The sequence below is a fragment of the Sus scrofa genome, chromosome 3 (assembly GCF_054392235.1).
Source record: "Sus scrofa isolate SSC_HxYL_T2T_F1_AM1 chromosome 3, Sscrofa_HxYL_maternal_Yorkshire_Landrace_v2.0, whole genome shotgun sequence".
NCBI classification, from domain to species: Eukaryota; Metazoa; Chordata; class Mammalia; order Artiodactyla; family Suidae; genus Sus; species Sus scrofa.
In genome coordinates this window covers 83787004-83808265 of record NC_139385.1, presented here as the reverse complement: position 1 = coordinate 83808265, position 21262 = coordinate 83787004, and the positions used below count along the sequence as shown (strand labels likewise).

Genomic DNA, 21262 nt, shown 5'->3' with positions numbered 1-21262 from the left:
TTCTCCACGACTAAAATGATGTCAATTAAGTATGCAGTGAAAAAAAGACTTTTTTTTTCTCCTTTTTTTAAGGAACGAGGATGATGATTTTAAGTTTGGGCACCGGGACTTTTTTTTTCCCCTCCTTTCAACTCCACTATCTTTGCTCTAACCTTCTGAACAATGCGCAGAGGTTGAAAGAGGCGTTAGGAAGAGTCTCAACATTGTTTATACGATTTAAAACCAGAGAAAGAGGTATTTTCAGCCGGAGGAACGCATTTTGCTTCTTGATCGGTCTTTGCACGCCGGGGGCCAGAAATGAGATTCCCAGAGTCTTTCAGAACAAAACCAGAGCCACCGAGTGCACCTGCACAGAGCGGTAGGAAAGGGGCCCCTGGCCCACTACCCACCCACCTGCACCATCGACCAGAGCTGGATTGGGTGGAGCGGAAGGCCGGTTGGCTGAATGAGCGGGATTTCTCTGCGATCAGTCCTTTAGACTGGCTTCCCCGTTAAGAACCTGCACGTCCCCACCAAGACCAGTCGATCTGCAGACCAAATCGAAAGATTTCAGAGAAATTGGGAAAAAGGCAGATCACTGTCGATGGAGACCCCGCGGCGCTTTGTTCGGGTCTCGCGCGGCCTCCCGGTTTCCGGCCCCGCCCCTTCCCCCTCTCTGCGACCCCGGCTCTCGCCCCTGGGCTCCTGGGACCCAGTTTTCTCAGCTTCACTCTGGTTCCCGCCGGCATCTTCCCGCTCTCTTTCCCTTTCTGCGATCTTCACACACGCCTCCCCCGCACCTCCCCCCCATCACCAGGATCTCCCGCACCGCCTTCACCATCACCGTCACCTCAAGGATTAGGCAAATTTTGTCCCGAGGAGAGGACTCTTTTGGAGAGTTCTCCGCGGAAAATCAGCAGGACCCAATCCAGAGACTCCAGCATCGGTGGAGATCCAAGACGCAAGCCTGAGCATCCCAGCTCCCTCTCTCCCGACGGTTCTGCCCTCTCCCTTGAGGGAGGGTAGGCGAAAGGCCGAGGCAGGGAAGGGAGAAGCAGGTCCCTGGGGACGGGATGACCGAGTGTAAGGACACTGGAGATGGCGACCGGGGCGGGGCCACCTCCACCAAGTGACACTGAGCGCTATCCGTCGTCTATCCTTACATTTATTGGGGGGTTTGTTTGTTTGTTTGTTTTAATCTGCCAACGCCAGGATCTCAGAGTAGAGCTCCCACTTTGCATCGCGCAATATCCCCAAGTTTGTTCTCCATCAGTATCCAGGAGCTCTTTCAGGAGAAAGAACTCGTACGTGAATACATTCTCTTTCTCCTGAAAAACAAACCAAAAAAAAAAAAAAAAAAAGCAAAAACAACAACAAAAAAAACCCTTCAAATCAGAGGCTTCAGAATGACGCACGCACCCCCAACATTCATTTCTTGCGAGGAAGCGCTGTCTCGCTCAGGCTGTCCTTCCAGTTCTCCCTTCATACACTTTAAGGACCCACAGCAGTGTGGGGTGTTAATCGTTCTTATCTTTACACATATGGTGTGACACCCTGCAGTTTTTCCACGGCAGAGCCCGCAGAAATCCGCAGCCAGAAAGCAGAGAGCGCCGCAAAAAATTCTTTAGCACAGTTCCATGCCTTTTGTTGGAACTATTTGATTGCATAAGAGATGTTCTTGTCTTGCCAGAGAGAAAAACCAAATATTTATTTAAAATGAAAACAAAGGAATGGGACTAAAATCTACCAGATAGGAAATCTACAGGTGCGCGCAGCCGGAACTCAAATACTTTGGCCCTTTATTCTTTCAAATTGTCTCCTGCGGGTCTCCAGCCTCACCTAGTCGCGCGCTCTTTCCCCGGGGCCAAGCCGCGCACACGGCGGGGTGCTAGTCCCGCGGCAGCTGGAGGACGAGGCCTGCCCTGGAGAGCCCGCCGAGCCCCTCCACGCGCTCGGACCTCGAGATTTCCCGGTCCAGCTTCCCCGCGATCGTAGTCCCCCTGCTGCGGTTCCCGCGCCTGGCCCCGAAGCCCGCCTCTACCGAGGACCTTGACCTCACACGGACCTCGTCGCCTCGTTTAGCTCTCCCTGACCTGCTTTTGAACCCACTAATCCTGTCCCGAACTCTCGCCCCGCGGCGATCCCTCGCCCTGGCCCCGGCGCGCTAATTCCCGCTGACCCCGCCGCCCCACGGCCTCTCTCCCCTCGCCGGGCTTTGAAGCGCGGCGAGGGCTGCGGGCCTCCGAACGCGGGGCGGTCTGCTGCGCTGGCCACCACCGCCCGGCATTGCCGCGATCCGCGCTTACGCGCTCTCCGGACGCAAGAGCCCGGTGTTGCAAGCATTCTTTCCTTCTTTGGCTTTCCCTTGTTTCCTCTTAGTTTAATTCGTTTCTTTTAGAAATCTATCCACAAAGATCAAAATCTTAGGTAACTCCCTAAACTGGCGACACTGAGAGGAAGCTGACACTTTCACATGAGGCTGGCAAGCAGTGAGGACGCAGAAAGAGTAAGGCAGAGATCGGCTGGCAGGAGCAAGCACCAGGGCGCGGGAGAAGGCGAAAAAGGCAGGACGGAGAACAGAAGACAGTGTGACATTATTCCTGTTTTAAAGGGGGAGGGTAGATATTTGTCAGATATGGAACAGCAACTTGGGACTTCCAGGGATGGGGCTGAGGGTCTGGAAGATGCCTACTTGTCGCTTTATAATCCTTTGTGGTGTTTAGAATGTTTTCCCTTCAGACGCATTTTGAAAAACTTAAAACTGATTGTTTAAAGAGTTAATGAAATTAGTACACAACCTAGGCACTTATAAATCCGGGCTCATAGGTACACCCAAAGCAGGGGGTCCTCTTGTTTGGGTTTTTTTGTTTGTTTGTTTGTTTGTTTATATACTTGTTTTGTCAGCCAACTGAATGGAAAACAAAGCACTGTGTTCTCTTTCTTGGCCCTTCGTTTATTATAGAGACGCTGAGGCTGTGCAAAAGCATCTTCTTAAGGAGAGTTTTTTTCAGAGCTGGATCTCTAACCAGAAAAACAGATCGGCATTTAGTCACCAGCTGGCTCACACAACTTTGGGTACCACCAGGTGAAGCAGCAAGGCAAGATCAACATCTGAGGTCCCCCACCTTGACCTCACAAAGGGTTTGACCATCCAACAGAAGCTTAGCATCTCCAGCACTACATAGGCTCCATGATGGCAGGGATTTGGGTCTTTTTGGCTTACAGCTGTCCCCTACTGTCCCGCGCCATACTTGGCGTATAGTAGTAGCTCAATAAATATTTACTGAATGAAAGATATTCCAAAGAGTGTGGCAGCAGCTCTTGGAGAACTGTTCCCAGAACTGGCAACATGTCAAAGTAAGGGGACAGGCTCCCTAAGGGACGATCACCAGGTCTCAAGGAGGGTCATGCCTAGTGGCCAGGGCTTCCCAGCATTCCCACCGAGGCCCAACAGTCAGTCACCCAACACCTCCCGCCAGGAGGCTCCTGGGCCTTCCCTTTAGAAGTTCTTTCCCTAGGACAGGTGATGGAAAATTCCTCCAGCCCCACCCCTACCCCATCCCTAGGCAATCCCGTCTTTTGCTGCACTCCTAACTGGGTCCAACCTGACCCAGAGAGCAAAGATACCTCAGGCCAGCCCTCCATGTAGAGGAGACCCCAGAACCAGGGTGGCTATGGAAAGGGTGCTGGAAACGCTGCGCTTCCTGGCTTCCCTCTGCCAAAGTCAGCCCGGAACCACCTGTAGGTGATGTTGATCGCAAATTACCATTTCTTGGGACACCAGGGGCCAAAGCTCACGCGTTCCCCTGTGCCAGGGACTGGGGTGGGGGTGGTTGGTGAACTTGACTGTGCAGCATTCTGGAGGGCATGGCCAAGGCAAAAAGAGCCCTGTCTACATGGTAAGTTGCTGCCAGCCAGCTTTCTGAGGCACGAAGTTGGAGGGAAGATGAGCAGCTGCCCCTGATGGAAGCATGCAAACAAAACACTTCTTCAAATCTTTCCTAACACTGAAGAAGTTGTTTTGCCAGATTCGTTTGAACTGCGACATCCCACAAATTCAAAAGATATCAAAGCATATATAAGGCAAAGCCAGGGCCTCTCGAGCTCTCTCCTGGGCACGTCCTGAGGGTAATACCCAGGAAAGGGGCAGGGGCAGGACTCTGCCCACCGTGAAACCCCCTGCCGCTGGGCAGAACTCTAGGCGAACCTTGGGCTGGCACGCACTGCTGTTCCTCACCGCATCCGAGAGTCATTCTTCCCTGGGCGTCGGGGAAGGGCTGCCAGGAGGCTGGCATTCTGGAAGAATCTGGCTTGGGGGCTGAGGTACAACGAGTGGCACTATAAATTCGCAAGTTCACCCATGTCAGCATCAGGACCCTGAACTGGAGGGCTGAGGCCGGGCTGAGTCCTGGCCTCACTGCTCACAGTCCTCACTGAGCTCATTGTCCGTTTTTGAACAAAGGTTGGGGAGGGCAGCAAGAGCTTCCCAGTCCCTCGCATCCCAACCTGATTTCAAGCACGGAAGCTGGGTTTGAGGGCTGAGAATCTAGGCTCACAACCTACAGGCCAGACAAGCTCCCCCTGCCCCCTGGGCAGCGGGGGGTGGGAGAAGGACAGCTACCCACTAGCAGGAGTGAGCACTGGGCTTTAAGCCTTAAATGATATAAGCATCAATGTTAGTTTCTTGGGCACCCACAGAGTGCCAGGTACTGGATAAAGTGCTTTACACGGATTAACTTCCTCCTCAGAACAACCTCAGGAGGTTGGTACTAATATTATTCCCATTTAATGGATGAGGACACTGAGGCACAGCAAGGTTAAACAACCCATTAAGAACTGGTTCTCAGTAGAGCCAGGATTCCATCCCTACCTAGCAGAGAGCCAAGACTCTGAATCTTTACTGCAGAGCCTGTAATTCCTACAAGTCTCCCAATATGACCTGGCCCTCCTCTTTAGACAGAAGTGGAAAGAAAGATCACTTCTGGAAGGTGGCCGGTTCGCTGGGGACACACAGCCAGTGGATGGCTCTTTCCTGAGATTCACTAGTCTCTTCCAGCTTCTCCCAGAAACCTTCCTCCCTCTTCCAGCCAAACAGGGCACCCTGAGCCCAGGAGCACCCACATTCTCACACAGATAAAGTGGAAACAATCCAGATGTCTATCAATAATGAATGGAGAAGGAAATGTAATATAACCATACAATCAAACACTATTTGACCATAAAAAGGAACAAAGTATTGATACACATAACATGAATGAGCCTCAAAACATTATTATATGATAATATGATAATATTATATTTTATTACATGGTCCATTTTAATACGATTCCATTTATATGAAATATCCAGAAGAGGCAAATCCATAGAAACCAAAGAGTAGACTTGTGGTTGCTTAGGGCTGAGGGGAGGATGGGAAGTTGTGAGTGATAGCTAAAGGCGCAAGTTTCTTTTATTCCATTTTAAAATTGAAATATGGTTGCCATATAACATTATATTTGTTTCAGGTGTACAAGACATGATTTCATCTTCATATATATTGCAAAATGATCACCACAATAAGTGCAGTTAACATCCACCATCACACATGGTTACAATTTTTTTCTCGTGATGAGAACTTGTAAGATCTACTCTCTTAGCAACTTTCAAATATACAATACAGTGTCATTAACCACAGTCACCAGAGGATTTCTTTTTGAGGTGGTGAAAATGTTCTAAAATTTACTATGGTGATGGCCACACTGCATATTTGTGCACGTGCTATATATTTTAGTACAGCTGTGAATATACTTTTAAAAAATCATTGAATTGTACACTGTAAATATGTGAATTGTATGATATATGAATCCTATCTCAATAAAGCTATTACCAAAACAGCAAACACCAAGTAACACATATTGGGAGTTCCTTTCGTGGCTCAGTGGTTAACGAACCCGACTAGGAACTATGGGGATGCGGGTTTGTTCCCTGGCCTTGCTCAGTGGGTTAAAGGATCCATCTGGCATTGCCATGAGCTGGGGTGTAGGTCGCAGATTCGGCTGGGATCCTGAGTTCCTGTGGCTGTGGCATAGGCTGGCAGCTGTAGCTCCTATGTTTGGGAGTCGGGTTTTCAGAGTGAAGAAGGGGGGAAAGAGCAGAGCCCCAGGATTCAGAGCCCGGGTTTGAATCCACTGTTTCACCAAAATGGAGCAACTGAATCACTCACTACCAGTAAGAGTCGTTGTGACTATCGCAGGTAATAATGAGCCTGGCACAGCTTTGGACAGTTAGCCCTGTATCCCCTGCTAGAAAACAAATGAAGATGCAATTGTTTTAAGGATGATCCAGATCAAATCAGACAGTGGTAGGAATGAAGGGCTTTTGTTACAAAAGAAAGAAAAAAAAATTTAGAAGATTCTCAAGTCTCTGGTGTCTTTTCATTGATTTTAACTCCGAGCACGTTGTCAGGATTGTAATTTCCAAAGACAGACAGTAGAAAAGGGCACTCCAGCTCTGGCTCCAGTGGGGAGAGTGCTGAAGAGAAGAGGCAAAAAATAAGAGCTTGAGAGAGGGAGAGGAGGAGGGAGAGAGGATGGGGAGTCAGGGCTGGAGGGAAACTGCCCCGGTCCAGGGCTGGGGCTGGCCAGGTGGGGAGGACAACAGTGCAGGGAGGGGATGGCCCAGAGGAGGAAGGGAAGCTGGAGAACCTGCGGAGAAAGAAGGCAAATAAAGAGGGAAGAGGTAGCAAACTCTTCAGAGGATCAGGAGCGAGGAAGATTCTTAGAGAACTACTTGGGAAGAGGAGCCGGAAGCCAAGAAATCATGGAATCTGTCTGGAGGAAAGCAGATGGGAAGCAAAGCTCACCAAGTCCTGAGTGATCCCCAAGCACCTCTCCTAGAACCAGGGGACACCCATCCACCCCTACCCCTCACCAGCCACCTCCTCCCTCACCCTTGGGTGGTCTCTACCCAAGAGAATCCTGAGTCCTACTGGTGGGGAAGTTTTCAGATCAAGTTGGACACAAGTTTTCGGATCAAGTAGGGTCCACCTGGGTCCTGGCCAGGCCTGTTCACCCTCTCTGATCGCCCTCCACGAAACTGTCCCCTCCTTCCAGATGTCAGCACTGCCGGCTTCCCCTTTCCCACTCCACCCAAAGTCCTGGCCTAAAAAACCATTTTTCATTCCCTGAACCACCTCCAGGCTTTTGCCCCAGCCTTTCTCTCATCTGGCAATGCCTACTTGCCCCACTCTTGGTTCAGTGGCTTCCAACTAGGCTTCATCTGGAAGACTTTTAAATATACGGGGTCCTCTGGGAATCAGATTGGAAGCCATTTGGTCTGTGGCCAAGCTCAGGCTTTTTTCTCTAAGTTCTCCAGGTCATTTAATACATGGCAGGTGTGGAGAACTCTTTGCCTCCCTCTTTAAGCCTTTTTAGCCCTGAGCCAAGGCCAGGGTCAAAGAAGGAGTTGCCTGCTGGTACCCACCGGGTGGTAGATACCTGGAGAGTCTAATCAGACCGGATGAGAGTTATGCCAGGGGGACCTCCTTACATTCTGGCCCAACCCACAGCATCCTCTGAGCAGCCCTCCCAGAGAGAATCCTGGACTCACAGGCACAGGAAAGATACCAGCAGCACATCTCAGAACTGGGGTGGCTGGCAGACCTTGACAGCCCCAGAGCTCAAGACTGCCTGGCTGGGATCCCTGTCTAAGCATAGGAGGGGACAGTGCCATACCCAGGACTCTGAACTGGAAGAGGTGGCTGTAGGGGAAAGGACTCAGCAGCAACCCAAGCTACCTGGAACTGAAAGCAACCAGGTGCCAGAGAAGGAAAGGCCAGGTAGCAGATCAGGCAGCTGCAGGTGAGAGCACAGCAGCAGTGGGAGTAGGGGACTCCCCCATCTCACCTGCACCATGACCCCCCATCCCTGTCCAGCCACTGGGCTCCCTGCTCTCCCAACGGGAATGACCTCCACTCTTATGATGGGCACCCCTAGCACCTAGAGGGTCCTCCTCCCTGCAGAATTCCCTGAGTGCAACTCTGGTACCCATCGCTGAAATGAGTCAGTGACTGATTGTGGTGACTGAGCCTGCAGGCAGCCATCAAATCTAGGAGGGGCCAAACACTGGAATTTGAAGAGCCTCACCCTGTCCCCCCACCCAGCACATCTCCCACCTTCCCATTATTAGAGCTGCCCTTTTTTGAGTTTCAGCACTGCGGATCTTCTCAGAAATGTATTTGCTGTGTTTTACAAAAATATTCACGTGCATCCTAAAAACCCCAACAGCAGCATCCCATCCCCTTTAAAAATCCAACCCCTCCCTACCTGGGGGGTGGGACAGTGGGTCCTTCCCTAATGAGCCTGTGCAGAGGTCTGGCTCCCAGGCATGTAGGGTGGGACACAAGTTGGTTCAGGGAAGAAAGTGAGAAATGGATTGTTTCAACAAGCTGGGTCTTGTACTCCCCAGCTGAGTGTGTGAGGGGTGTCCTTCCTTGTTCATGTCAAATACCCAGTGCCCTTCAGCTACAGGGGAACCCCCCCATCCCAGCAGCCATGGCTGAGCAGATTCAGTCACCTAGGGGACTGGATTCCCCAGGAACCAAGCAATAGGAGCTTTGGGTGCGGTCCCCAAACCAATGGAAAGACAGGTGGAGATCCAGACAGGGGGTGAATCAGGGCAGAGGAAGCCAGACCTCTTGAGTCTGTAGGCACAGGGAAATGGGCAGGAGAGAGGCATGGAGCTGAGAGTGGGAGTGGCATACTAGAGACAGAGGCCAAGGAGGAGGACAGGAAGGAAAAAGAAGCAAGCCAGGGAAGGCACCTGAGTTGACTGCAAGCTCTACCCAGGCTCTGGGGGAGAAGAGCAGTCCTGGGGCTGTGGTCTGGTCCCATCCTTAGCAAGAGGGAGAGGCATAAGGAGCGGGCTGAGCTAGGACCAGAGGCCCAGCCTGAAGACCTGGTCTAGTGCACCTGCCAGAGCACCCAAGAGATACAGAAGGTGGAAGAACAGCCAGACACAGACCAGACCTTCAAGGTTCCAGGTTCTGAGCACCTGAAAGGGATGGTGAAGGCTCCTGCCAGAGGCCAGAGCTCCTGAACAACCAGCAGTGGAGGACAGAGGGCTGGGCAGTTAGGTACAGGCAGCTTCTGGGAAAACCTAGGCTCTGACTCCCACTCATACACATACAAAATTTGGCTCCCCTAGATCCCACTTCTGGTCCTAGAAAGCCCTGATGCCAAGTGTGGAAGGAAGGCACTCTTTACCCACAGCAGCTGGGACTCAGCTCTCAGCAGCACAGAAGCTCGAGAGGTCAGTCTCACCCACCTGAGATGCCAGATTCATGGAGAAGATAGGTGGGGGAAGGACTGAAGAAAGTGGAGTAGGCTCACTCCTTGGAAAAGAGGAGGGAACTGGGGACTCATGGCGCTGAGCCAGGTGGAGGGGGGTGGGGGGTCTTTCCCCAACTCAGGCAGTTCCTTGAAGAAACCCTCCGGAAACCTAGTCCTAAGGGGCATCTGAGGCAAGCAGGGGTTGGTGGCCCCTCCCTGATCACCCTCTCCCAACCCCTTCCTCTGTGAGTGGAGAACCTCGACCACCATGTATCTGGGGAACTCCTAGTGGCAGTGTCCCCTGACTCCGGCCCAGCCGGAAGCAGTTCCCTGTGACCAGACGTGCTCATCCCCTAACGCCCAAGCCCACGAATTCCCCGGGACCTGATGAGTCTGCAAGGGACCCTGATAGCACGGATCCAGCTGGGCCTCCGGCTTTCTCGGCCCTTCGGAACCCAGGAAGGGCCGGACCAGTACTTGGGGTTTGTCGACGCTGAGCCGCTAAAAAATCAGTTTAAGCCATTCCCCTGCCCCCTATCGGCTGGGATATCGGGTAGCATAGCGAGGCCGAGGAAATTCTCTGGGATTCTAGCGTCTTGGCAGGGTTGAGATGTAGGAGATGGCGGTGGGACACCGGACGTGAGGATGACGGCGGCAGGCATAGGACACTCACTGTTCCAATACCTGGCTTTAAGGGCTGCCCAGGCTCCAAGACCGGCTTGGCCAAGGTCTCTGCTGGGCCAGAGCTGGCGCTTGAGGGGGCGATCCACCTCCCCCCACCCACCTGCCGCCCCCAACCCTTCGCCTCAACTTTCAGAAGCCCTGAGTTCCACTCTAGAGCCCCACGCACGCAATCACGGAGACCAGGGCCCCACTTCCCAGGCCTGCAGAGTGGAGAGAGCTAGGACTTCTGCGGGATGCCAAACCCCATACCGCCCACAGAGAAGGAGAGAAAAGAAAGGGAGGAAGACTGGGAACCCCCAAGAATCAATCCGGGACTGGCCTGCAGCCCCGCTCTCTCTTTCTCTGACCGCCCTCCCAAGCAGCCTGGAAAGGGGAGGCGGCCCCAACCTCCACGGTTCCACGGGGACTCTACTGGAGGCCACCCGCCTTTCTCGGCGAACCGCCTGGCTCCCCAGAAATGTGTGCGCTCCCCCAAGCCCATCTGAGGACTTCAAAGAGGATGCCAGGATGGAGACCTGAGTTTCTGGCACGGAAAGCCATCATTCATGAAAAGAACATGTAAAAGGGTAAAAACAAAACCCAGTAGGATTCAGTAGGTGCTATTCTTTTTTCTTTTTTCTTTCCTTCTTTCTTTTTTTTTTTTTTTTTAAGCAGGAATCCGGGCCTCCCCCGTGGCGGTCGGCACAGCGAAAGCTTGAAAGCCAGGAAAGTTGCAGGTTGGTTGCTTTCTGCTTAGAATTTTTCTATACCAGACATAGCTTACTTGAATAATAAAAATAAATTTTTGAGAGCCAGAGAGAAGAAAGACAGAAGTGCAGAGCAAAGAGGATGGGATGGATCAAGCGACCAGCATCCTACTGGGCTAGAGTGGATGGCGCCCTGCTCCGTGGGTGGGTGGGTGGGAGGCGTCACTTAGGATTTCCACAGCCCCTCCAGGAGTCAGGCTCAGACGCACCAAGGGCAAGTGCAGAGCTCACAGTGCCACGTGGCGTGAGTCCTTCCAGCAGAGCTTTGTCCTGCTGAGTTACACTCCCCAGAGCCCTTCTGCAACTAAAAATCTCTTTTCTACCTCTGATAGTTCGGGCTACACACACTCTTAGCCCGTATAGCTGGTGCGCGCTGCTCTCCTTCTGCCTGAGCACTCTGCCCTGCACCCTCCGCACGATCCCGCCTCTCTCCTTCCCCATCCAAATTACCTTGCGGCACTTTCCTTCCTCCCTCCCTTCCTTCCTTCCTTTCCTCCCTCCCTTCCTTCCTTCCTTTTCTCCTTTCCGTTAGTACGGACCAGCCGGCTTCCTCCCCTGCTCCTTTTACCCTCCCTTTTTCCCCCGAGTCCCAAACCCTGCGCGGAAGCGCCATTAGTCACCCAATTAAATAATTGGTGAGCCCCGCCCACTTCGCCTTCCGTTGGGGACATTTGAGATCGGACACAGATACGCACTCAACCGCTCACATGCACACTGGACACCCACTAAAGCACTCACTCACACGCTTACTCTTTTAACCCGCTCCTCCCGCTCAGGGAGTCATGGAGGCTGCACCAGCCGCGCACTCCACCACACCGAAGCCACTGGCACCTGGTACATCCATGGCTCCTGACCCCACAGGCAATCTCTAGTGGTCCCTGGAAAACACCGAAGCATCCTAGCTCACAATAGCATTTGGCGCAGAAAAGGGAAGCCAAGTCTGTGATTATAGCTTTTTAGGGAAGCGGGGTCATGAGCCCTCCTACGCGCGCGCGGCTGCACACCCATCTCCGATGGGGTCTCTCAATCTTTCTTCCAACCCACTTCTAAGTGAAAGGAAGGGAAATCCAGGCCCGGCCTTTCCTGGCGATCTCAAAGGAGAAGCTCAACTCGAGCGAACACTGGGATCCTCAGAAAGTGCTTTGGACTCAGAAGGCCCAGGGACACCCCACTGCTCATCTCCAAAGCTCTGCCCGGCTTCCAGCCTCGCTCACCCCCGCCCTTCTCCTCTCCCCAGCTGGGAGAAGCGGCCAGGGATCCAGGGCTGAGGTGGGGAGAGCTCCACGGGGCCGGGATGTGGAGCAAAAAGAGGTTTTTCACCTTCTATCCCAGTCTGGGGGTGCGATCCCCCGTGTGAAGAACTCAGAGCAGCAGAGGACCCCGGCATTTGCAGCCTACCACAGCCTCGGCCTCACTCGACCCTCTCCGCTCCTCGACCCAGCTATCTGTCAGCAAATCTGTTTCTCTCTCAGCTAGTGCGCGTCATTTCTTCAGTCCCCTGGCCTCGCGGTCTCGGGTTCTTTTACCACATTCTCGGCCTTGCTCTCAAGGAGCGCCGGGAAGGACCTTCAGTCTGTGTTCCTGAGTATGAATCTAGGGGCGGGAGGCCCCTGAATCCCAGGCATGAACCCCCATTTCCAGCCCCCCACCCCGCCAAGCGCCCCAGCAAGGCCAACCTCCTTTTTTTCTGCTCGGTCTCTCTGGGGTCGCCTTCCTGGAACACTTTGGTTATTGATCCTGCTGAAAGAGCCGGAGTGAGGAGACTGCGCTTCCTTGGGGACGAAGGGAGTGGGGAGAAGGGGTCGGCTGGTGGTTGGGGGAGGGAGTTGATAAACTTTAGGAGAGGACGTGGGGCAATCCTCTGTACCCCAGGGACGCCCGGGCCTCCCTCTGCCGGGCCGGGTGTAGAGCTAGACTAGGGGCGGAGGAGTGGGACCAACGACCCCCACTCCAACCGGGTGGCGCAGCTTCCTTGCGAGCCGCTGGGAGTCATAGAACCCCGACTCACGCCCAATCAGCAGGGAGGGGTGGAGCCGCCGTGCGGGGGCGGGGCCGGAGGAGGAGGAGTCGGGCGGGGGGTGCGAGGGGCGGGGAGGCGCTGGCTCCGCCAGCCCAAGCTGGCCGGGCGGTGGCAAAGGAGGCGGTGGCGGTAGGCATGGGCGATGGGGGCGCCGAGCGCGACCGCGGCCCCGCACGCCGGGAGTCACGCGGCGGGCGAGGCGGGGACCGCGGAGGAGCGGAGGACTCGAGCACTGATGCCGGCCGCCGCAGCCCCAGAGAAATTGCTGGGACCTCCGCCTCCAGCCCCGCGGGCTCCAGGGAGAGCGGCGCCGACAGCGACGGACAGCCTGGGCTCGGCGAGGCAGACCACTGCCGCCGCATCCTGGTACGAGGTAAGAGGACAGCTAGAAGCCCAGGTCCCCTGGACGCCCCCTCCCTTCCCCTATGTGGCTTCCGACCTTCCAGCAGCCTCCAACTCCCACTTCGTATTTCATTCAGTCAGTTATCATTCAGTCATTCATTCAGCAAACATTATTTTTAGCGTCTATTGTGTGCTGGACGTTTAGCCGAGTGCAGGGGACAAAGCGGCGACCGGTGACGAAGAGATTCCCATTTCACTGCCTTATAATTCTCAGCTTCTCGGGCCAGTGCCTCACTCCAGGCCCATCCGGGCGGGTGACTGTGGCGGGGGCCGAGATGGGAGTGCGGGATGCGGAGAGCCGAGTCCCCGCCCCGCGGCCCTCGCGGCGGGTGCGGAGAAAAGCGTCACGAGCGTTCCGCGGGGTCAGGATGAGGAGGGACCAGCGTCGGGAACCGCGCGAGGAAAAGGCCGGGGCTCCGCTGAGCGGCCGGGGTGCTTCCCCGGCCCCCGCCCAGCCTTATTTCCCAATCCCAGCCACGCAGACGCCACCGGCTGCTCCCGGGAGAGGGCACCGGGACGCGGAGGGCGGCGTGCGCGGAGCTCGCCCGCTGGGCTTCGCTCTCTCGGTTCCCACTTCCTTGCGGCGCCTGGGCCCAGCCGGCTCTCGATGCGGCCTTCTCCCAGCCTGGCCTTTCGCGTCTCCCCGGCTCTCCCTCTCTCATCGTGCTCCTCTCGTCTTTCCTGACTCTTTCCGCCGAGCTCGTCTTCTCAGCATTCTCTCCCTGCAAGCGCCTGTGGACTGCGTCCGAAAGCCCAGCTCCGCCTGCCTTCCTCGCCGCGAGGCGGAGGCTCCCCTGGCCCCCAAAGCCAGCCTGTCGCGAAGCTCCAGTCTCGGTTTTTGCCGGATCCGGGCCTCGCCTAGCGAGCTGGAAGAAGAAAGGGGATTCTGAGGTCTTGCCTTCAGCCCGTCCTAGGCCGCGGCCAGAGTCGGAGGTCTGTTTCCCTCACCATCCCCGAGTCCCGGGACCAGGCGACCCAGCGCCTAGAAGAGGCCTTTGGAGGGTAACGACTGCCTCGGCCTCCTCCAACTTCCTCGCTCGGCTTCCTCCCGCTGTCTTTTTCTTGTCCCATCTTTCTGAGCGCCGCTCCTGCGAGCCTAAGGGCCTCAAGAGAAAACGGCCAGAGCTGATTTCCTTGGCCTCTGCCTGGGAAAGGGGAACTAGCCTGACGGATGCTGGCCTGAGGTCGCTCCAGCGCCAGGCCCTGGGGTTTGTCTGATCTGAGCCGGGCTGTGTTTGAGTTACCCACACACAGACTAGGATACTGTGATGTGGTCGCACACAGCTTCCCCACAGCCACTGGCTTTGGGTGGCTCTGGGAATGGGGGCTTATATCAAGCAAGGAGGCAGCCCAATGTGAAGTTGACGGATAACCACCTTTGACACAGACTCAGGGACCCTGGTCTTTAGGAAACACTCCTGGTGCCAGGTATGGTCACCTAGAGGTGAGTGCCCAGCACTGCTCTGGGTCAGTCTTGGGTCATAGCAGAGGACAGGGCACGGGGATCTAATTTAATCCCAGATGCCCAACAGGTCCACACAGCACGGATTCCAACAGGTGTGTGGACTTGTTGGGCACCTGGGATTAAAGTAGATCCCATTCAATAGACTGTGGAGTGTCCTGGATACGAGGCACTAGCAGCCAGCTTGAGTTCCATAATCCCCAGGGCTTCCAGAAACAGAGGAATGAGCCCCCTAAGCCCAAACTCCCAAATTAAGGACTCCAGATCCCTCTGCCTGACACTCACCACATCGCACTCCATCTATGAGTAGTCATTTTCTCCTGCCTGGACTATTGTGAGTTCTTTGCCCGTCCGCCACCCCTTCTGCTCTACTAATTCTGCACGTGGATCGAATGGATTTTGTGTATAGATATCAGTGAACTCCCAGGTGTAGACTCACAGAAGCTTGGAGTCAAAAATGACCCTCCACCCTGTGGAGCAATCCACAGCCAGGAAGAGATGGACACCCCAACCCCACCCCTGGTGTGTGGGGGCAGCTTGTGTGTGTTTTTTGTCAGGTGTACTTTTACAAATGCATGTTGGCAATATAACAATGCCGTTACACTTGTACAATATAATAGAGATAGAGCACAAAAGAGGTATTTACACATCTGAAAGAAACAAAAGGTAAACAGGGCCCTCATAAATCCCTCTGCCCCTTTCCATTTAATGACAGGAGGTTATTATGGGCCTGAGATACCAGGGACGTCATTTACTGCTAATCCCTCCTAGCCAGGGTCACCTGTGTCACCCAGCCCCACTGGGCCCAGGGCAGAGGCTCTGACCTATGAAGGCCGCCTGCTCCCACAATAGCGAGGGGGAGTCTGCAGCACCTTGGCCCCTGGCTGAATGTCCCTCCAGTATGCTCTAAGGGGAGAGGACATTTTGCCTTTGACCTCTGAGGACACATCTTCCCAAAGTACTCATGGAGGAAATCATAAAAAGGGGGAAGGTAGACGGTTGCCATCACAGTCAGGATGCTGGTGGGGTGAAGATTCTGGAAAAAAGGCCTACTCCATCTGGGTCTTTGCCCTTCTTTCTGCCTCTTTTCCACTCAGCACATGCTCCCCTGAGGGCTCTGCTCTGGGGTAGCAGATCTGATCTGTTGAGGGAGTCCCAAGGTGCAGGGGAGTAAGAGCAGAGCCTGCCACTGGAATTAAGCAAAGTTGGTTTGGAATCCAGGCCTCACAGCCTTTTGAACTCGAACCAGTTTCTTTGCCTCTCTGTGCCTCTGTTTCCTCATCTGTACAAAGAAAGGGCTGTGCTAAGGGTCAGAGATACTGTCTATGAAACTGCAAACCACCAGCAAGGTCTCCATAAATAGCCCGTTGAAGGAAAGGGAAGGGAGTTCCGAGGAGACCTACAACCTGCCTCAGGCAGTGGGCCTCCTTCCCCAGAGGCCTCCCCTTCTGCACCCCCCTAGGCCCAGAGGCTATGTTGGGAGGTGAGCAGCCAAGGAGTCAAGAATCGGCTGATGAAAGGAGGTCCAGCGTCACCTTGCAGACCACACAGTGCGGCCTTCCCCAGTCCCCTTCGAGGAACCCTCGCTCCACCAATCGCTCAAGTTTCCCTGCCTCTGCAAAATGTGGGTCAGGGAGCCAGGGAGGCCGACCTTGCTGCATCCCCTGCCTCAAAATGGAGGCTTCCTTATGCTCCTGGGGCACAAACAAGGCCACCAGGATGACAGACGGGTACACACAACAGGCACTGCACACCCCCCACCGAGGACGCAGCTAAGCTTCCTTGGGGACCAAACAGCCGCCTGGGCCATCCCACACCTCTGCAAGCACTGCCCATGGGTGAGGGGACATACTGGGGAATCCTTTTGTTTCCTATTTGGAAAGGGCTAGCCAGCCTAGGGCAGGAAGCAGATGGAAGGAGAACCGCCTGGCTTTAAGTTCGCTGCAGCCTCGGCAGCGGCAGTGCAAGGGCCTTTTTCGGTGGAGCCGGGATCCTTGCAGTCGGAAGAGGTGAGACCACTCTCAGCCTTGACTCCCAAACCTCACAATCTGCGCCCACACCCACACTCTCAGAGGCACCAATGTGATTCCCAAATTAATCCAGAGTCCACTTCAACAACCCCTCTGGATAAAGCCGGGAATGGCTGTCTGCCAGCATCACCCGACCCAGCGAATGTTATGAACAATGCCTAGTGCTCGCCCCAGCTTACCCAAGGCGGTCCCTCACACCTTCGGGTCTCCAAACCCCACGGGGGCCTCACCTTCTGCCCCGGCTCTGGCCTGAGCAGGAGCAGGATTCAGAGGCTGCCCGAGGGACACTGCAGCACCTTGAGGCCTGCAGCACACCTGGCCTGGCTCCAAACCCCTCTGCACCCCTCTGTCTGGGAGCAGAGGGACAGGAAGAGTGCGGGAGGTTTTGACTGAATGCCTACCTCTTCCTGCTGGAGCACCACCACCCACTTTCAGAAATGCTTTCAGCTGGCTCAGTGGGAGGCTGCAGGATGGCCAGAGCCTCTGGCTGCAGCCAAAGAGTTCCCTCTACTATGGATGTGGATGTAGAGCAGGGAGCCATCGTATTTAGGAGGTCTGGCCCCCTCCTGAGGATCTGGGGCCTGTGTTGGACCTGTGCTGGACCTGCGCTGCCGAGATGCATTGGTTGAAGCACCGACAGCACAATGGCCTACACCAGGCAGGGTCCTGGCTAAAGCAGACACATCTGAGGACACCCGGAAAGAGGCCAAGTCTTCAGGGGCTGGAGCTAGGAGGGGCCTGTGGGAACAGACAGGTCTGGGCTCAGCATTGACTGGCAACCTCTCAATTTCTACCTGGATTTATAGCAGCCATTGGACCCAGTGGACTCTGGACCTAGCAGGCCTCACCCCAGCAGTCAAGTCATGGCAGCTTCACGGGGGCACACATGCCCAGATGCCCACCTTCCCAAGGAAGTGTTTTGACCATGGAGAAGGCAGGAGCCAGAGTGTTGTATTGGAAGGTGCACTGGATTGTGAGACACAGAGCCTGTAGCCTCAATATAAACCTGTTAAGGGATGCGGAAATCCAGGACCAGCCCCCACCCCCTCACACACACAAGCAGTCTTAAAAGGTTTAAATAATTCATGTACGGGATTGCACTTTGGGTGTTTTGTTTTTAATTTTAGCTTGGGGGTTTATAAGAGTATTCGATTTTTTTTTCCTGAGGTTGTTTTTGTTTTCCGTCTGTAATGTTTTTCCTTTTGCTTTGTTTTTGCGAGAAAGGCTCACATTCTCACAGTGGGTCTATGCCAGGCCCCTTCATTTTGGTCTTTGTTTTTCCCTAAATCCATACCCCATCTCCCCCCACAGAAGCAGACCTTCAGCCAAATGTGTCCTCTTGCTGGTGTCTTGCGGGCACCACTTTCATTTTCGGGGAACTGTATGGCACCTTTGGTGGCTCCTTGTGTTCTCAGCTGTTTCTGCCACCCTGGGTGATCTCTTGGACTCCGGTGCCAGTAGATCCTCTGCTGATCATCACTCGCAGCATGCATGAGCATGCAGTGCACACACCCTGAGGGGTCTGAGCTCCCACGTAGTCCCCAGGTGACGTGGCTGGGCAGGGAGGCTAGGACAGCGTGTAGGTAGTCAGGGACAAGGGGAGGGAGCAGACAGCGGCAGCGTGCATCCCTGGGCTTCTGTACCCTGGCACCACCCATTTGAGGCTTCACCCACTGCGCAGCATGTAGGGAGAGAGGGTTTCAAAAATGGGTCCTGTTGGCTCTATGCCAGTTCCTCAATTACCCACCCCCCCCCCACTGGGGTGTAGTAAGCTCCCTCTCAGTTCACTTTTTCTTTGATTTGCATTTTAAATGGGCAGGAGTTGGGGGCAGGCAATGGAGTCTATGAAGCAAATGAATTTTGCCTCTATGTCCTGTTTGTTTTACATAAACTAAATTAGCCTGACCCTTCTGGGAAAGTGGGTGGCTGGTTACCCGCAATGCATCCTGGCAGGTCTGTACCCCAAATTAAAAAGCTCTGATGGAGGACACGCAGGCACAGTGGGCCTTCCGAGGAAATCCCCAGGACCGTGGTGATCAGGCGCCTGGTTTGCACCCCGTCCATCGCCCATCCTGGAGGAAGGTTGGAGGTTCTCCGCTGTGAATGCCAGTTGGCAATGGACCGCGGAAAGGGGTGGCAGCATCAGGATGGGATCTGGCCTACAAAACCGAGGAGGTGGTGGACCCAGAAAAGCCAGGGCTCAGAGTGCCTGCTGGGTGGGTGGGGCAGGTGGAGGCTGTTGAGATGCTGGTTGTGCCCCCATTCACCCCCCACCCCCAAACCGGCAAAGACCTGGGAACAAACTCTCCCATGTTCTCCCCATGATCTTGCCCTTCGCTTGCTAGTTGATTCATTCCACAAACATTTTGAGTACCTAGTAGGTGCCAGACCGACCCAATGGGGCTGCTGGTGCTAAAATTACCAACCGAGAGTCCATTTTGCATGCAGGGACGTGTGGGGCTCCTGAGCTGCCATGGAGGCCCTGCCAGGGTGTCGAAGGGCGTCGGCACTAAATTCAAGAGAGGCGGGGGCCGGGAGCCGGGAGCCGGGAGCCTGATTCCCTTGATGCTGAACAGGGACCTCTTAGGAGACTGTCCCCGCTCCCGCCAAACCCACATGATCTCCCCAAATGTGTTCTGTAAGCATACAGTAGGCACTCAGTAAATATTTGCCGAATGAATGAAAGCAGGCAAAACCATCGCATCGCGAGGAATTTCACTAGGTAAAAGGCCGGATAGTGGCCCGTCCCTGGAAGAACATCTGTTCCGAAATGACCTTATTTTTTGAAGTTGCAAAGTCGTTGCTTATGTGGAACGATGATGATGCCAGAGCACAGAATAACTGTTAAAATATAAAGTTGACGGCGCCATATTTTCGGAATTTTGTGCAATTCTCAACTTTGGAAACCGCTGAAATATATAACCTGAAAAAGCTCAGATATGGTTCTCTTACTGGGCCTGCGAAGCCTCCTAGAGGACGGCCGCGTCTGGAGCAGAAGGTCGTGCGAAGGGCACGGCCAGAAGGGCGGTAGTGAGTCTCCCGGCTCTCTGCCACTGCTTAGTGCAAAGCCAACCAGGAAAATAACTGGATAAACCCATGCCCCTCCTCCCCGCCCAATTCACACGCCTCCAATCCTCCGATGGAGCTTGAAATAACCGGGAAATTAAAGCCACCGTTTGTTCGGTATTTTGCTTGTTCCACCACCCACCACGGCCACCCGCGGAGCTTCAGGCAGCCTGGGCGGGGCGCGTGGAGGACACCCTGCGAGGAGCCAGTGTAGACGAGTAGGTAGAGAATTTAAATTCAAAAAGCAACACAAGCTTAAGGTGTAAAACAAAAACAAAAACAAAACCAAGAGGCGGTGGAAGCCTCCTAGAAATAGCCGCCGTTCGCAGGTTCAGGGGTGCTTCAGAAAATTTCCCCTCTCTTTTATACAAAAGTTAGCGATAGCGGAATCGTATTATGCAAGCCATTTTGAGACTTAACCATTTAAAAAACTCAGTCCGCAGGGGACGGGGTGGGGTGGGGCGGGGTGTCATCTTTTCTGCCCAGCCATTTCACACTGCTCCCCGACAGGACAGTATTCCTTGGATTGGGGAAAGCCAGATTCTCCAAACCTCAGGAAGGTTGATCCGGTGGTTTTTCCCTGGTACAGACATGGCAAAATGAACTCCCAAGGCGCGGGTCTTCTTTTGTCCTTTGAGTGTTTGCAAAGGATAAATTCCTAGCAGTGGAATTGCTGCTTCCAAAAGTTTACATTCACTAATTTTTAAAAATTTTTTTAAATAGTAATTAATTCCTGTGATTCGAACATCAAAAAGTTGTTTTAAATACACATCGAAAAATCTCTCTCCTATCCCTGTCCCCTCCACCCCCATCCTCCAGCCATTATTTACTGCTTTCTCATAGGTTCTTCCAAATAACGTCTAGGCTTATACAAGTCGGTGCAGCTGGATTATTTTTTCTTTCGTTTTTTTATTCATATGGTGAAATCTCTATTTTTTCCTTCGCCTTATTATTTTCACTTACCTGTGAATCTTGGGATTGAAAGAACTCCTTGTTAATTTTTTACAGATGTGTAGTATTCCATTTATAGAGACTGGGTGGGCCATAATATGTTATATAACCCATACCCTAATGGTAGATATTTAGCTTTTTTCTTATCTTTGTCATTGCATACAATGTGGCAATGCATCAACTTGTTCCTTGGTCACTTTCTTAGGTGTGGGTTTATCTGTCAGAGAAGTTCCCAAAAGTAGGCTACTGGGTCAAAGAGCATCTGTGTTTGTAATTTGGAAGATAATGCCAAGGGGCCCTACATAAGATGGTACCCCAGACCCCCAGCAATGCTTGAAAGTACTTGTATCCCCAAATTTTGCTATCACAGTTCACACTTTATATCTTGATAGATGTCTAATTGTTCTTCCAGAGGAAATATGTTTAGCAATTTATACCCCATCTTTGCCCTCTCCCCATATTGGGCATTATATTGCTCACATACCTTTGCTAAGAAATACTTCACTGGCATTTTAATTTTTACTCTTTGTTTACTAGTGGAATTGAGCATCTTTCCATGTTTATTGGCCAGATGTATTTCTTCTGCTATCTATTTATTCATTCCACTTGACCAT

General features: G+C 53.6%; 2 protein-coding genes across 3 annotated transcripts in view; one reads left to right on the top strand and one right to left on the bottom strand.

The window, feature by feature from the left end:
• Nucleotides 1–12694, bottom strand: part of CD207 (CD207 molecule) — a 52863-nt gene extending 40169 nt beyond the window's left edge. The window contains exon 1 of the mRNA XM_085015311.1: nucleotides 12394–12694. The gene's annotated coding sequence lies outside the window, so the exon portion shown is untranslated. The remainder of the gene's footprint in view (nucleotides 1–12393) is intronic.
• A 115-nt stretch (nucleotides 12695–12809) lies between these two features.
• Nucleotides 12810–21262, top strand: part of VAX2 (ventral anterior homeobox 2) — a 29099-nt gene continuing 20646 nt past the window's right edge. For both annotated transcript variants that reach the window (XM_021087393.2, XM_085016114.1), the window contains exon 1: nucleotides 12810–13110. In XM_021087393.2, coding sequence (XP_020943052.1) covers nucleotides 12873–13110 — 238 coding nt within the window. In that variant the 5' untranslated portion in view covers nucleotides 12810–12872. The remainder of the gene's footprint in view (nucleotides 13111–21262) is intronic.